Below are 17,026 nucleotides of genomic sequence, written 5' to 3' on the forward strand. Positions count from 1 at the left end.
AGGGTAATTCCTTCCCAACTGTTAGAAATTGTGCTACCACTTCTGATGTCTCTCTGCTATGAGACAGGACACAACGAGGGATGCTGATGCTAGTGCCTGGGAGATTGTCTATATGATATCGTTTCATAAGTAAAACTGTGGCTTTAATAGTCTGTGAGACAGCTCTTCAGAACTTTGGCACAACTCCTCCATCTTCCAGTAAGGACAAAAATCGCACGGCACCATGTTATAGTCCAACAGATTTATTTGAAAACACAGGCTTTTGGAGCTTTGGTCCTTTAGGTGTTAGTGAGGAATATATGTTTATATAATCGGACATAGAATTTATAGGTAAAAGATCAAAGGGTTATACAATTGATGTGAGTGTAATGAACAAACTTAGATAGTTGTTAAGTTTTAATCAGTTAGAATGGACGTCAGGTTTCGATTGATTAATATGTAAATCCAAGCATTTCTTTCGAGTCACTGCCCAATAAGGAAGTCTCAGTAGGGGTGAGAAGACGGTTGATGTTAGTGTTTCTGGCTTAGTCAGTGCTGGTGGTGTTCTTTCAGCTCTGCAGCTTTTCTGGTTGTGAGCTGATCTTAAAGCTGTGTAGATAATTTTTTTTTGCAAAAATATATATTTTGAATTTTTCTCTTCTTGAAGTCTCAGGTCTGTTTCTTGATCTACACTTAGTTATTCCAAGCCATGCTTCTCATAGCTGCCACCAGCTTTTGTGCGGTTTGATGCCATGTTATGAGTTTGGTTTCAAGACAGCTTTGTCCTCAAGCAGACTAAGTCAAGAACATCTTCAGGCTTAGATTTCAAAGTGACAAAATTTATTTTACGTTTAAACTAAACACTGCAGAACATGATAATCCTTGATATATCGACCTCCAATCTTTTATTATCCATTTTATTCATGTCCATACTGTAGCCCTGTTTGGTGGACTTTAGCTCCATCCACATGTTATTTATGACCAATGAATTGCAGCTCCATAACAACCCTTGCAACTTACACAACATTATTCTCATGAGTTTTGATGTCCTGTCCAAAACCTGTCGTGTTTGGTGATAGATAATTATGGACATTTTTTGCCAAGTGAAATAATAGTGGGTTTTGATGGTTTCCTTTGTTTGGAATTGGCTGAGGCAGAAACTTCATCTTCAAGTCCTTTGTGTTGGTTTGGTTGGGGTTATGATAAAAAATGGATCACACGCCAGGGAGTGGTTTTTCGCTTTATGCCTGGTGGTAGCTGGATAATCCTGGGAACAGTCATCTTCTTCTGAGTTGAGTGGGTGAAATTTTAAAGTCCAACAAAAGTCCATTGGAAAAAGCAACTTGAACAGAGAACTGGAGGTTTTACACAGAGGTTTTGGACCTCTCTCTTGCTTTCTCTGGGTGTAATGCAAGGGAGTGTCTGTTGTTCAAATTGGAAATATCTGGATGGAATTACTTCACATCAATGAAATAGAATTAGACCTTAGTTTATGAGAGAAGCAAGTATTCTCCATATGGGAAAGTGCTTGGTAGACTTAGTTAAATCAGTGGAGTAAAAGCCTAAATGATCATTTGGGTATTATAGTAAATGTATATATTAAACATACTTTAAAATATTCAATTTTAAAGATTGTTTTTGATATATCTTCTAATCAACCTGTTCAGAGGTGTCATTACCCATCTTTGGAGCAGGTGGGACTTCACTCAAGAGCTTTTGGCCTGCCTTCCCAGCGATTCTCTACCTGCTGTTTGATCCATTTCCATGCCTGATGGATTATTTTATCAGGTTGAAGTGGTTTATTGTCCATTTTAGCTTGATATGGTTTTGATTCCTTTGGTAACAGCTCCTCTTTTCCAGCAACCTTTGCTATTAATTCAGCCTGTTCCTTGACTTCGATCAGTGACTGGATTCTGTCCAGGAACCCAGGCTTTGCTTCCTCTTTCTCAGATTGAATCAGCAGATCAATGTATTCTGGGGTTGATAATGGGTTTGGTCTGAGAGCTATTTCCTCAAGTCTTAAAATGCACTGGTTTGACATTGCAATCAGTTTCAACACCACATCCATAACCTCAGCAAATTCCTGCTGAAGTTGCTTCAAGATTTTCTCTTGTGTCATCTTTTCACCGGTTTCCTTCTCATACTTTTCTTTCAGCTCCCTATATGTTCTCTTCTCCTTTCTGGTTTCATATTCAAATTTGTACTTTTGGTTGAAATGAACAGACCAAGTACACTTATTTGGACAGACTTTGCAGTATCCATTCTGGTTCATTGCTATACATCCCTTTTTGCCATCATCATTAGGAATGGCACAGGGATAGTGACAGGTGAAATTACACTTCTGACAGTTGGTTATGTAATTGCCGCTCCCACTGATATCCATCTTCACTGGAACTGTGCTTTGAACTTCATACTCAAAATCCTTATTTGCATCTAGATTGATCTGGTGTTGTTTCAGAGCCTGTTCTGTCCTCCTGATCTCCTCCAGTTTTGTTAAACTCACTTTGATCACAGGCTGCAATCCCTCTACTGCAGCCTGCAGTTGCTGACGCTCCCTCAGGACCTCATTTGTTAAACGTAAACTCTTTGTTTCCATTTTGCTCAGAACTGAAAAGAATTTCCTCATGCTGTTCAGTCCCAACTTCCAGAACATTGCAGCAAAGCTATTGTCATATGCTTCATCTTCCTCCTCCTTACTAACAATATCTGGGCTTGTATTGTTAACAGAGTTACCAGGAACGTGTCTTTGAGCAAATATGGCTGAATTGTTGAACTTGAAGTGAACTGGGAAACCTTTTTTATCTTTGGGACACGGTACCTCAGCAGCATTGATGGCCTCCAGAACAGGGGAAGCCTGATCATCTGCAAATGTCACCAGGATTCGGATGTTCTCTGCAATATCTTTACCAAAAATGGAAAGAATTGAATCAAAGACATATTTCTGTGTCGGGGTCAGACGAGCCAAAGAGGCCTGAGCAACAAAACACACGGCATCGATCTGATCGACACCATCTGGGGAAGTGAAGAACTCTCGGATCTGATCAGTGAGCAATTTATCTCGGATTATCCCCTTGGTATCTCCGAATCCTGGAGTGTCGATGATAGTGACAGAGTAATCAATCTGGAATCCTGCTCGATAGTGCAGTTCATAGGCAGTGATTGATGATGTCTGACTTTCAGCCTGGGATCTTCCTGTCCCTTCATTGATTAATTTGTATCTGAAGTTGTCCTCCCATCCCACACCCAGGATGTAGTTGACCATCCCATTGATGAGGGTTGTTTTTCCTGCTCCTGTTGCTCCAAGAACCATGATTGTCCTCACACTGTGTTTTCCAGTGGGTTTTCCAAAGGAGCATTTTACAAGGTGTCCAGCCTTATCAAATACCTTCTTCTGTAAGGGCAGTGTGTAAATGGGAGGGTTCCCCCTGGCTGTTAATGTACATTCTCTGAGAAGTTTCACAGCCAGTCTCTTTGGTTGATTTTTAGTTTCTATTAAAAGCTCCTCACTTGGTTCACTAGAACCTCCTTCTCCACAGTCAGCAGACACTCGCACTCTGTAGATGGTGTTGGGTATCAATCCCTCTAAAGTACAACAACATTCACTGTCTGTTGTCCTTATTTCCTCCCACAATGCATTCTCTGTGCTGGAGGGACCTGCCTTTCCTTCTCTATATTCAATCCTGTACTGAACAATATTAACACCAGCTCCAAGCTCAGTTGGCCTGTCCCAGGTGAGTGATGCATCATCCCAGTAAAGCTGGGATGGTAAAGGTTTACCAGGTGGGCTTGTAGGACGTGTGGTGACCCAGGAACTCTCACTGGCCTTGCTGACCCCGACCTTGGTCACTGCTCTGTATTGGAATTGATATTCCTGATGTGGCTGTAACCCAGGAATTGTGATGGATTCAGATTTATCAGGAGTATCCACAGTTTTCCATTCCTCCTGTTGGATGTTTCGGTATTCCACCCTGTACCCAACAGTCTCCCCAGCTCCATGTCTCGGTGGCTGTAATTGGAGAGTCACACTGTCATGTGATGTTCCACTGACCACAGGTCTCTCCGGCTGTGATGGGGGTGTGAAGCAGTGATTCACCACAAACCCTCCCCCATACAGGTAAATCGATGCTCCCACATTACTGTCATCCTGCACAGATGCAACAATGAACTTTGTTTTCCCTTGTGCTCTGTTCGCTGTGGCAAAATCCAGGAATGAGTCAGAGAGCTCCCTCATCTTCTGGGATACAGACTCTGAGTGAAACCACTGCTGGTTGTGATGTTCTGCACTGACCTGGTTAGCAGGATCTGGTACCTGCATTTTCTCAGCTGTGTGAGACTGTAGGTAGCTGTCTGCTTCTGACAGATAGAAATCCTCTTGCTGCAGGGATGTGAATGTGAAGCAGACCAGATTCTCTCTTTCTAGGCCAAACACTTTGTGATATAACTCACTTCTTGATTTTACAGTGTATATATCCTTTAATATACTGAGGTAATACCTCACCATATACATTTCCTCCTTCCTGTCATCCAGCCATTTGCTCAGTGCCTGGTGTTTGAATGGTGACTGTTCCTTGTTCTTCAGAATATTCACCAGTGACCCTTCCTCCTCCCCACCTCCACGGATAGATGGTAACACGCTGGATAAAGCTTTCTGGAAAACCACTCTGTACTCCAGACACATCTCTCGGAATTTCAGTATCCTGTCCCCGATCTCTGGAAATTGAACAGTGACACTGTCTCTCATCATATCATTACATCTGATCACCGTCTCACTGAGCTGCTCCAGCACAGACTGGCAGTCATTGAGCAATCCGATACTTATGTCCCGTACCAGCTGAGCAGCTTTGGAGTCCAGTTTGTTGAGTGGGTAGAGCCAGACCCTCATGGGCACTGCGTGCTCTCCATCATCTCCCAGTAACTTTGGGAGGGTTGTGTAGATTTTGACAGCATCTTGGAATGTGGTGGGATTGTTTTCCAGGAAGAAATCCCCATGAAATGTGCAGCTGAATTTCTGGGCATTGGATATTTGTTCCTCTGCCATTTCTAGGGAGACCTGACCCTCGATTGCAATAGTCGGAATCATGTTAACTATCCCCTTAAGGTGACCCTGAATGTCCTTCAGGTTCTCTGTTGCAGAGACCTCTTGATCAAACACAAAGAAAGCCTGAGCCCCGTACAGCACTGCTGTAACCACGTGAGTTGCTGTCCCCTCATCAAACACATTCGGATGGGTTATATTCTGCAGCCCCAAGTGGCTCATTGTCAGCTGCTCAAACCTGGTTGTTGCTCGGTACTGAAGGGTCACTCGGGCTTGTTGCCTCGATCTCTTTGTGTCATTGAGATATTTCGCTGATCCTGCCACTTCCACCAAGCCGCACAAGAAACTTGCTTTCAATGATCCATCCACATTCAGCGCAGAGGCTTTCGTATCAGTGGAGTCGGATGCAATGACGTCAAATTCGGTCTCAGGCTGAAGCCTTATTTCAAGATCTTTCTGCAGAATCTCTAAATCCCACAATGTGACACCTACAGAAGAAATAGTTCAGTAGCATTAAATGAGAATAGTAAGTGAGGCATAATCGGAACAACCATTTTAAGGGGAATCAGGAATGAGCCGTGAATACTGGCTTTCTATTAAAATGTTAATCCCGTGATCAGTAACAATAAACATTGTGTTAGAATAAAGTCAAATTTTACTAATATCCAGCTGTTTCTGTTTTTGTCTTTTTTTTAACTGATATCTCATTGTTTTCCTTACTTCTCATCCTCCATTAAGTGGATTTACATGTTAACTGAATTATACACATCAGTGCTTTCCAAATATAATCATTGATCAATGGTAGTTAATCTCAGCTGGAATAGGAATCAAATTGGCCCCAGCAAGCCGGCGCGACTCAGTGAGAATTCCCATCCCTGATCCCAATCCAGTGTTCACGGTAGTAATTGACCTTGGGTGCAGGAGGATGCACTGGGTTAGCTGTGAAGTCTCTTGTTCCACACAGCTCTCAATATTTCTCACTCAAGCCACCCACAGTGAGTGAGGTAGTAATAGGGGTTGGCACCTGTGAAAAGTAGAAACTAAATGAATGGGTAGAATCTTACAAAACCCTGAACAACGTGGCTTATGGCGAGAAATCTGGGAAAATCATGCAAAAAGTCTCCCAAGGCCTGTCCTGATGTCAAGAGCAACATTTCTGACTGAGTTCTGGACCTTACCAAGAAGTGGCATGTTAACAGGGATTATCCCACATTAAAAATTTCATTAGAACTGAAAATCACCTCATTAATATGTAGGTTGTTATCCTGCCGTAATGGGATAGATACTAAATGCTGAGGGTTCCCAGCATGATGATCAAGAATCTGGGGACTTGAGCTTGCTGCTTGCTCCTGCAAAACATTATCTTGGACACCCCATCCTACCATCTCAGAGGACACAGTATTGAAGCAACTGTATGATGCTGGCAACTAAGATCATGCCAGACTCTTCACACCCTCAGAGCACACCTCTGATGCACTTACAGGATACTTCTGCACTTGAATGCTGCAGTTTGGGGCACACTGATACATCTGATTATAATGTTGCTGCAAGGACACTTGCAATGGAGGAACAGGCAGAGATTGGATGAAACAACAAGGAATGGGCTGTTTATGCTTGGTGGGGATTCACCAGTACAGATAGGCAAAGCATAGAACTCACTGTCCTAAGTAGAAGAAGCTGCTGCCTTCCATCATCCTGTAAGTCATAAATGTACAGGGGTTGGAGGGTTAACTGCGTCATTGTGTCAGCAAGAGGCTGTGTGTTTCAGCAACGTGACGCCCTTCAAAGGGTAACTCATAGAGCCATACAGATGTACAGCAAGGAAACAGACTCTTTGGTCCAACTCATCCATGCTGACCAGATATCCAAAATAAATCTAGTCCCATTTGCTAGAATTTGACCCATATCCCTCAACACCTTTCCAATTCCTGTCACGGCAACCACTGCAAGACCTATCAGAGTGTTGACATGGATACCCTCATTATATGTAGGTACACCACCCACTATGTACACAGCAGGAACTCATGTGACTCGGCCAACGTTGTCTATGTCATATGCTGCAGGCAAGGATGCCCTGAGGCAGGGTACTTTGGCAAGACTGAGCAGAAGCTACGACAATGGATTAATGGACACCACACAACAATCAACAGACCTGGATGTTCCCTCCCATTTGGGAAGTACTTCAGCAGTCAGGGATATTCAGCCTCGGATCTTCGGGTAAGCGTCCTCCAAGCGGGAATTCGGGTTACGCAACAACACAGAGTGGCCAAGCAGAGACTGATAGTTAAGTTCAGGACCCATGGGGATGGCTCAACCGGATCTTGGGTTCATGTCACACTATAAGTGACACCACCACAATATACACTCTCATACACACATGCATACACTCACACACAAAATCACAATAGACTCTCATATACGATCACAATCACACAGACCCTCCCTCATATACTCGCTGCCACTCACTCACTCACACCCACTCACACACCCTCTCACAGGCATATACTCTGTCACACTTATGCACACACTCTATCAAGCACACACTCTCATGAACTCTCACACATTCACACTCTCACACAGTCTCTCTCTCTCTCTCTCTCACACACACACACTCTCACACACACACACAATAACACATATTTTCCTTCTGCCTCACACACAATTCAAGGGGTGACTTTGTGTTTGCAGATTTTTATTTGCAGATACATTCTATTTTACTCTAGCACACAATCTGTAGGCAGGCAGTTAATGTGACATTTTATAAATTTCTACTTTGAAAATAACATCAGTCTGCCTCCAGGTTGGGATATAGACAGTCTCTAACCTCACATTTTTAATGCATTGTCTGAGCTAAAATGCTCCTTTTTTATATGTACTGATAAAAGCTTAAGTTATCTTGGGACTGTGACTTGAAAGAAATTCTGAATTTACATATTAATTAATTGGAACCTGCATCCCAATTCTAAGTGATTAAAGACTTAACAGCAATCTAGGTTTGTTCAATACATCGCATCAGTTGTCTGACACTTTGATCTTTTACAATAAATTCTATGTCCTTTGACCCTGCCCCACCAACTACCTGACGAAGAAGCTGCACTCTATAAGCTTGCACTTTCAGGTAAACCTGTTGAGCTATAACTCGGTGTTGTGTGATTTTTAACCCAACACTGGCACCTCCATATCTGTTCTTCCTAAACCATTCAGATATCTTTTAAATGTTGCAATTGTACCAGCCTCTACCACTTTCTCTGGCAGCTCATTCCATACACGCATCATCCTCTGTGTGAAAAGGTTAAGTCACTATTAAATCTTCTCACCTTCAACTTATGCAGTCTAGTTCTGAACTCCCCCATCCTGGGGGAAAGACCATGTCCGTTTACCCTATCCAAGCCCCTTATGATTTTATAAACCATAAGGTCACCATAAGGACAACAAGACCCTCAGCCTCTGAAGCTCCAGGGAAAATAATCCCAGCCTATTCAGCCTCTCTCTATAGCTCAAACCCTCCAACCCTGGCAACATTCTTGTAAATCTTTTCTGAACCATTTCATGTTTTACAACATCCTTCCTACAGGAGGGAGACCAGAATTGCACACAGTAATCCAAAATGGCCTAACTAATGTCCTGCCACAACATGAACTGCCAACTCCTATACTCGATGCCCTGACCAATAAAGGAAAGCATACCAAATGCCTTCTTCACTATCCTATCTACCTGCGACTCCACTTTCAAGGAGTTATGAACCTGCACTCCAAGGTCTCTTTGTTCAGCAACCTTACCATTAAGGGCATAACGTCTGCCCTGATTTGCCTTTCTAAAATGCAGCACCTCACAATTATCTAAATTAAACTCCATCTGCCACTTCTCAGCCCATTGGCCCACCTGATCAAGATCCTGTTGTAATCTGAGGTAACTTTCTTCACTGTCCACCACATCTCCAATTTTGGTGTCATCTGCAAACTTACTAACAATACCTCCTGTGTTTACATCCAAATCACTAATATAATTGACAAACAGCAGTGGACCCTGTAGTGATCCTTGTGGCACCTTGCTGGTCACAGGCCTCAAGTCTGAAAAACAACCCTCCATCACCACCCTCTGTCTTCTACCTTCGAGCCAGTTCTGTATCCAAATGGCTAGTTCTCCCTGTATTCCATGAGATCTAACCTTGCTAATCAGTCACCCATGGGGAACCTTGTCGAACGCCTTACTGAAGTCCATATAGATCACATCTACTGCTCTGCCCTCATCAATCCTCTTTGTTACTTCTTCAAAAAACTCAATTAAATTAGTGAGTCATATTGATTATCCCTAATCAGTCCTTGCCTTTCCAAATACATGTACCTCCTGTCCCTCAGGATTCCCTCTAACAACTTACCCACCACCGATATCAGGCTCACTGGTCTATCGTTTCCTGGCTTTTCCTTACCACCTTTCTTAAATAGTGGTACCACATTAGCCAACCTACAGTCTTTTGGCACTTGGCCTGTGGCTATCAATGATATAAATATCTCAGCAAGGAGCACAGTAATCACTTCCCTAACTTTCCACAGAGGGTACACCCGATCACGTCCCACAGATTTATCCATCTTTATGCATTTTAAGACATCTGGCACTGCCTCCTATGCAATTTTTGAAGATGTATTATTTATTTCCCCATGTTCTCTGTCCTCCATATCCTTCTTTATAATGAACACTAATGTAAAATATTTGTTTAGTATCTCCCCCATCTCCTGCAGTTCCACACATAAGTGGCCTTGCTGATCTATAAGGGGCCCTAGTTACTCTCCCTAGTTACCCTTTTGTATTTAATTGTGAAATCCCTTTGGATTCGCCTTAACCCTATTTGCCAAAGCTATCTAATTTCCCCTTTTTACCCTCCTGATTTCCCTCTTAAATATAATCCTACTAGCTTTATTCTCTTCTAGGGATTTGCTTGATCTCTGCTATCTATACCTGACATATGCTTCCTTTACTTGGCCAAAACCTCAATTTGTCTAGTCATTCCCCCCGACACCGATCAGCCTTTCCTTTCACCCTAACAGGAATATACTGTCTCTGGACTCTTGTTATCTCTTTTCTAAAGGCTTCCCAGTTTCCAGCTATCCCTTTACCTGCGAACATTTGTCCCCAATGAACTTTTGAAAGTTCTTGCTCAAACCGTCAAAATTACATTAGATTCCTTACAGTATGGAAACAGGCCCATCAACCCTCTGAAGAGTAACCCACCCAGATCCATTCCCCTACCTTGTATTTTCCCCTGACTAATTCACCAAGCACTATGGGCACTTTAGCATGGCCAATCACCTGATGAAAGAGCAGCGCTCTGAAAACGAGTGCATCCAATTAAACTTGTTGGACTATAACCTGGTATTGTGTGATATTTAACTTTGTCCACCCCAGTCCAACACTGGCTCCTCCACAACATATTTCCAAGTCAGGAAACGTGCAGTTGGTGGTGGTCCAGTGTATCTGCTGGTCTAGATGGGTTTCTAAGGTGTTGTTTAAGGAGCTGTGATGAGTTGTTGCTGGTGCACACTATTGCCTCTCGCTACTGCTCTAAGCTATTCCCACTTCCTTTCATCACCTCTAAGGCACTGAATAATTCCATAGAGGGGAAGCAAATCAAACTCACTCTGGCACAAATCTTCTCATTCAGATTTGACTGTTTACCTCCACTTGTCTGAACTAAATAATAAAAATATTTACCCCTTTCGAGCTGGGTTAGGGGCAGATTATTGGGAGCAGTCTCTCATCTGGCAATTCTGTGATCAGCCGAAGTACCATAATAAATAGCTAAGGCTTCAGATGGTGTGACAGGGCAGATTTCAACCTCTCAAATTATTACTCGGGAACGAGTTGGTCCTATGCTTATTGCCGAAACATTTGGTCTCAGAAATTTGACTGACACAAGCAGATACAGTAGAGAAAGATGAAATATTAAGGATGTATCCACGGTCAGTGAGATCTGTGGGGACATCTTAGGGAAGGGGATCTCAAGGTCACTAGCTAAGAAAGGGAGTAGAAGCTATCATGGAACCAAACTAGAACCATACCACGGAGCTAGAAAATGAAGGAAGAACATCAGGGAGGATAATCTGGATGACAGTTTTACTGTCAATGGGTAAAGGGTCCACGAGGGGAACAAAAGGATAGGGCAGTAGCTAGCAAGATGGAGAGACAGGTTTTGAGTCAGAATAGAAAGGAGGTTTGGCTTTGTGGGCAGCTGGATGCAGTGAAAGTAGGTACACAGATTTTGTCTATCAATGAATGAGTTTGTTACAGGGGAGAATGCAGGCACTTTAAGGAGACCATGAGGAGTCTGGGTGATGTTTTGTCTCAGGGTGACCCTGGAATAGTTCACAATTTGCTTTGAAATATTAGACTGTCTTCAACCACAACAGTCTGCTCCCTGTTCCTACTTCGAGCTCACTGAATCATTCCAGATTGGAAAAGTAAGCATGATGAATAGATAGAGATTTCAACCAGAAGAAAAAGATGAACTGGTCTATGGTGCTAATTTAGACTGACGCCTCGAGTTATGGACCCCAACTCCCTCTCTGGCGTTGCAACTTTAAGGATGTAACTCTGCATGTTTATAGTACAATGCTTAGAGTCAAGTCAATTGTAACTGTGTTGATCTAGGTCAAGAAACATGACGTTATTTCATTACCTGGAATCAGAAAATCTGATCGGCAGTCATACAACATTCCCAATTGGAAAGGTCGGCCCAGAGCTGCTTGTTCTATAACAGTTGTTGCTGTCCTAGTTCCAGGGCAGTGAGATTGAGATCCTTGCAGCCATAGGTTTTCTGCAAAAGAAGATTTACAAATCTATATAAAGCTGAAATCCGTTGGCATGCATCAGCAAACAAATCAGGTATTCCAGTCTCGAAAGAAAATATCAGGGAGCAACATTTAAGGCGCAGTAACTGTGTTGACAATTGAAAATTTTGATTAAAATAGGAGACTATTTGCAGATTAGAAAATCTGGGTTATTCTAATCAGTTCCAATGTAGATGTAGTTCTGGGGACATGGGGTCAAATCATTAGCTAATTGAACAGTTTCTAAGCATTGACGAAAGCAAGAGATAGGGAAGTGTCTTTCGAGGTCATTTCTATGGACTTTGACAGCTGTTCTCTAAGACTCGACAAAAGAGACTATGAGCTAAAACATAAGCTTACAATTTTGAAGGCAAAGTATTTGCTTGATTAGGTAAAAGAAGAGGAGAAAGTGAGGGCTGCAGATGCTGGAGATCAGAGCTGAAAATGTGTTGCTGGAACAGCGCAGCAGGTCAGGCAGCATCCAGGGAACAGGAGAATCAACGTTTCGGGCATAAGTCCTTCTTCAGGAATGATTTCCGAGGGTGAGAGGTTGGAGTGGGTGAGAGGGGTGGGGGAGGTGAAAGAAGAGTAAACATAATGGATGTATACTCAATGATCCTTAGAAAGCCATCTATTCACTTTTACCAATGGCTCAATATTTGTGGCATTATAAGTAGCCTGGATGGGAAAATAAGATTACAAAGAGATGTTGATAGTCTGAACAAGTACACAAAATAAGGGAGCTGGATTTGAACATATTTAAGTGTGAAGTCATTGATCTTTGGACCAAAAGTGGATAGACTTGATTGTTGTTTAAATGGTAAATTTAGAAACAGTTGCAGAGCAAAAAGATTTAGGAATTTGTGTGCACAGATCACTAAAATGAAGTCATTGTGGCACTGAAGATCCCTGTAGCCATTTGGCCCAACGCAGTTGGGCTACTGTATTAAAATGACAACCAATAACTCAAGGTCTAGAATATAAAGGACAGGGAGATTTCTTAAATGAGTACAGTTCTTGATATCTTATTAAAAAGGATTCACTAGCTTTTGAGGAATGTAAATTCACTAAATATAACCAAAGCTCTAAACGGAGAGAAGATTATAGACTGTATTTCTTTGAATATTGAAGATTAACTGATGATTTAGTAGAATTGTTTGGTGTTTTGAAAATAAATCATCAGATTCATAGAAAAATACTTGCCACTGATATGGGAGACTAGGACAAATGAACATTTACTTAAATTGGAGCCAAGATTTGTTGAGAGAGATGTTATGAAAACCTACACAAAGAATGGTAAAAGTATAATTCTCTCCTACAAAATGCAAAATGTACTATTTCAGTTAATTATTTTATGCCTAAGATTTAATGATATTTATAGTCGCATAAACATTAGTTGAGTCCTGTGTGTCTTTGCATTCTGATTAATGTTTGAGTTGTTCACACACAGTGAAAATAATGTCTTAGAAAATCTTTATATATATTTTTGGAGGGCCAAATAATGTCTCCGAGTTGTCTGTTTCAGTTGCTTCCTTGACTTTTGACTCAATTTTCATTAAACAACTAACTGTCAGATTTTTCTTCCTGCTCCAGTATTAACTGACATGGTAAATTTTTTATTTCACCACAGATAGTTCACCTATGCCTTTGAAATGGCTGTCTTCATCTGTTTGAGGACAAGTTGCAGCAGTAAGGAAGGATGATATCTCAGATGCTGCTCAAATCAAACCAGATGTGCAGAACGTAAAACCCAAAAAGGAGCAATCATTGCTGGGAGTGTACGACAGATCAACTCCCTTCCCTAACAAATTATCATCTTTTTCTAGACTCCTTTCTGCACATTATCCCTTTTTAATCATGAACATTGACCCAAACTATTCATTTAGAATCCATCTACATCCTCTGGCTCCACACACAAATTACACTGTGGTCCTTCATGACCCCTGCTCATTCCTCATTATCTTTTGTCCTTAATGTATCTGTAAAACAACTTAAAGTTTTCCTTTCTTTATGCCAGCTTTTAGCTGTCTTTTCAAATGCCCTACGATTACCCAGTTAATGTTGGAGAAATTGAAATCCTTTATCACTACCTTATTACTTTTACACTTCTATGAAGTTTGCCATCATATCTACTCTTCTATTTCTCTCAGACTGTGAGAAGATCTGTAGTACACTCCCAGCAATGATTGTTCCTTTTTGGGTTTTACTTTCTACACTTGAGGAGCCACCTGATATATCATCCTTCCTTACTGCTGTAATTGATTTCCTGGTCAGAATTATAATACCTCCTCCTGTTTTGCCTCCTTCTCTGTCTCACCTGAAGACCTTATATGCTGGAATATTGAGCTGTCAATCCTGCCCTTCTCTCGCTCGTGTTACAACATATTCCCATGATTTAATTTGTACTCTGAACTCATCTGCCTTGTTCAACAGAATCCTTGCATTAAAACAATCCAGTCCAACCTTGCCAAACTTCCATTGGCCTTAACTGGCCTAGAATGACTATGTCTTCCTGAATCATTCGCTGCCTGGAAATGTGGTGGAGACACATTCAGTGGACACACTCAAGAAAGGATTGGATAATTATTTGGATATGAACAATGTGCACGGGTATGAGGAGAAAATGAAGATTGGCACTCAGTAATTTGTTTGGCACTCAGTAATTTGTTTGTCTGAGGAGCTGGGACAAGCATGATGGGCCAAATGGCCTCCTTCTGCACCATACCATTTCTGTGATTCTGTCATTTGAATCTTATTTGCCTTCCCTGGTCAGGTTTTCTAAAAGCTATCAGTATGGCCGACCCGCTTCGAGACACTAATGTGTATAATCGGCTTTTCCTCATCGCCGGGAAGAATAAGAAGCATCAATCATGTCCTCTGGGTCTGTACGTCCGCTTCTTCTGACTGACTCCTTCTATCTACAGTCTTTGACATGGTCAAACACAATACCATCCTCTTCTATTATCCAACTCATTACAACAACTCTTCACTGGTTCCTCTGGTTATAGGTCAGACATCGAGATGATTGACTGTTGTTCCGTACCGCTATCTGCATTCTGTGAGCTCCTCAAGAATCTATACATGGCTTCCTCTTTTCCTCATCCATATGCTATCCTTCTGCAATACCGACAGTGATGACACCTGTGCACAGTACTCTACTGGAATTTTCTCTTCTCGCGATTGTACTTTTTTATTAGGAAAGGTATACAGTGAATCTTCCTAACATTACTTCCTTCACACAGGATATCAATGTTGCTTATCATTGTGATACACTTAAAAATGCTGAAAGCACAATAGCAACGTAACATGACAACTAGGAGCAGGAGTACGCTGTCTGGCCCTTCGAGCTGTTCCGCCATTCAATAAGATCATGGCTGATCTTCTCATGGCCTCAGATCCGCTTACCCACCCTCTGACTATAGCTCTTAATTCCTTTATTGTTCAAACAAACTATTTTAGATTTAAAAACGTGAAGTAGTGTCAACTGTTCACTGGGAAGGGAATTCCATAGATCAATAACCCTCTGGGTGAAGAATTTCCTTCTCAATTCAGTATGAAATCTGCTCCCCTTAATCTTGAGGCTGTGCCCCCTTGTCCTAGTTTCACCTGCCAATGGAAACATCTTTTCTACTTCTGTCTTATCTATTCCCTTCATAATTTTATATGTTTCTGTAAGATCCCACCCCCTCTATTTTCTAAATTCCAATGAGTATAATCCCAGTCTACTCAGTCTCTCCTAATAAGCCAACCCCCTCAACTCCGGAATCAATCTAGTGACCCTCCTCTGCACCCCCTCCAGCGCCAGTACATCCTTTCACAAGTAAGGAGACCAAATCTGCACACAGCATTCCAGCTGTGGTCTCACCAGCACCCCGTACAGCTGCAACATTACTTCCCTGTTTTCAAACTCAATCCCTTTAGCAATGAAGGACAGAATTCCATTTGCCTTCCTAATTACCTGTTGTACCTCTATGATTCATGCACAAGGACACTCAGGTCCCTCTGCACAGCAGCATGCTGCAACCTTTTACCATTCAAGTACTAATCCTTTGTACTGTTACTCCTACCAAAATGGGTGACTTCACATTTATTAACATTGTAGTCCACCTGCCAGACCTTTGCCCACTCACTATGTCCCTCTGCAATGTTTCACTGTCCCCCGCACACTTTGTTCTGCCACTCGTCTTAGTGTCGTCTGCAAACTTTGATACCCTACACGTGGTTCCCAACTCCAAATCATCTATATGTAAAAAATTGAGGGAAACTTTATGGGTAGCTATGCATGTTGGTGAGAGGGGAAATGTCCTTTTTGTTTTACATCTCTTTCACTATTATGTTTGCATTGAGTTGTTGTATATCTTTTTTTTAATCTCAGAGCACTACCATGATGATTCTAAATTCAACAATTTGTTTAAATACATACAACATCTTAGAATTTACAGGAGATTCAAAATATATAGTCATAACTAAAAGCAGGGTATCGAATTTCTCTTCAGAACTTCCTCTCCAAGATTCAGTCATCAGTCATTTGATTCACTCCTTTCACAGACTAAAACAGTCAAGTGCTGCACAAAAACCTGTGATTAGACAAATTCATCTAACACTATATTCATTTGAAAGGAACCTGAAGTAGGATGTCTAATAAGTGACAGATCTGCTACCACTACTTTCCATGTCCCAAAAGTTGAATGTTTCCTCCCTCCCATTCCAATGCACAATTTTCAAGAAGAGGATGTAGGAATTCAGTACTGTGTGTGGCGAGGACTGGAGGCTCTCTACAAGCTATAACACAATTGCATGTGCAACCAAACTCACATGTGGTGGCAATGAATGATTACTAGAAAATAGCTGTCATTTTGGTGAAAGAATAGAACTCAAGGAGCCCAAAGTGAATTACAACAGAGTGATTGCAATTAACTCCGTAACTTAACAAAATGTTGTGGATGCTGGAAATCTGAAAAAAAAAACAGAATCTGGTGAAACTCAGAAACTCTGGCAGCATCTCTGGAGAGAGAAACAGTTAACGTTTAATTGGGGATACAATTCTTACTTAAAACTAAGAGTTATTTAAATTCAGAACTCTGAGTTTTGAGCAAGAGTCATACCGGTCTTGAAATGTTAACTTTGTTTCTGTCTCCATAGATGCTGTCAGAACTGCTGTGTTTCTCTGTTTGTTTGAAGTGAATAA

General features: G+C 41.6%; 1 protein-coding gene across 1 annotated transcript in view; it reads right to left on the bottom strand.

Annotated features, from left to right (window-relative positions):
- Positions 1-237: 237 nt before the first annotated feature.
- Positions 238-17,026, bottom strand: part of LOC122541192 — a 33,327-nt gene continuing 16,538 nt past the window's right edge. Inside the window, exons 3-5 of the mRNA XM_043677819.1 lie at positions 12,484-12,489; positions 11,688-11,825; positions 238-5,502 (exon numbers count right to left, since the gene is read on the bottom strand). Of these exons, the coding sequence (XP_043533754.1) occupies positions 1,682-5,502; positions 11,688-11,825; positions 12,484-12,489 (3,965 nt within the window). The 3' untranslated portion in view covers positions 238-1,681. The remainder of the gene's footprint in view (positions 5,503-11,687; positions 11,826-12,483; positions 12,490-17,026) is intronic.

This window comes from Chiloscyllium plagiosum, chromosome 37, assembly GCF_004010195.1.
Source record: "Chiloscyllium plagiosum isolate BGI_BamShark_2017 chromosome 37, ASM401019v2, whole genome shotgun sequence".
Classification (NCBI taxonomy): Eukaryota; Metazoa; Chordata; class Chondrichthyes; order Orectolobiformes; family Hemiscylliidae; genus Chiloscyllium; species Chiloscyllium plagiosum.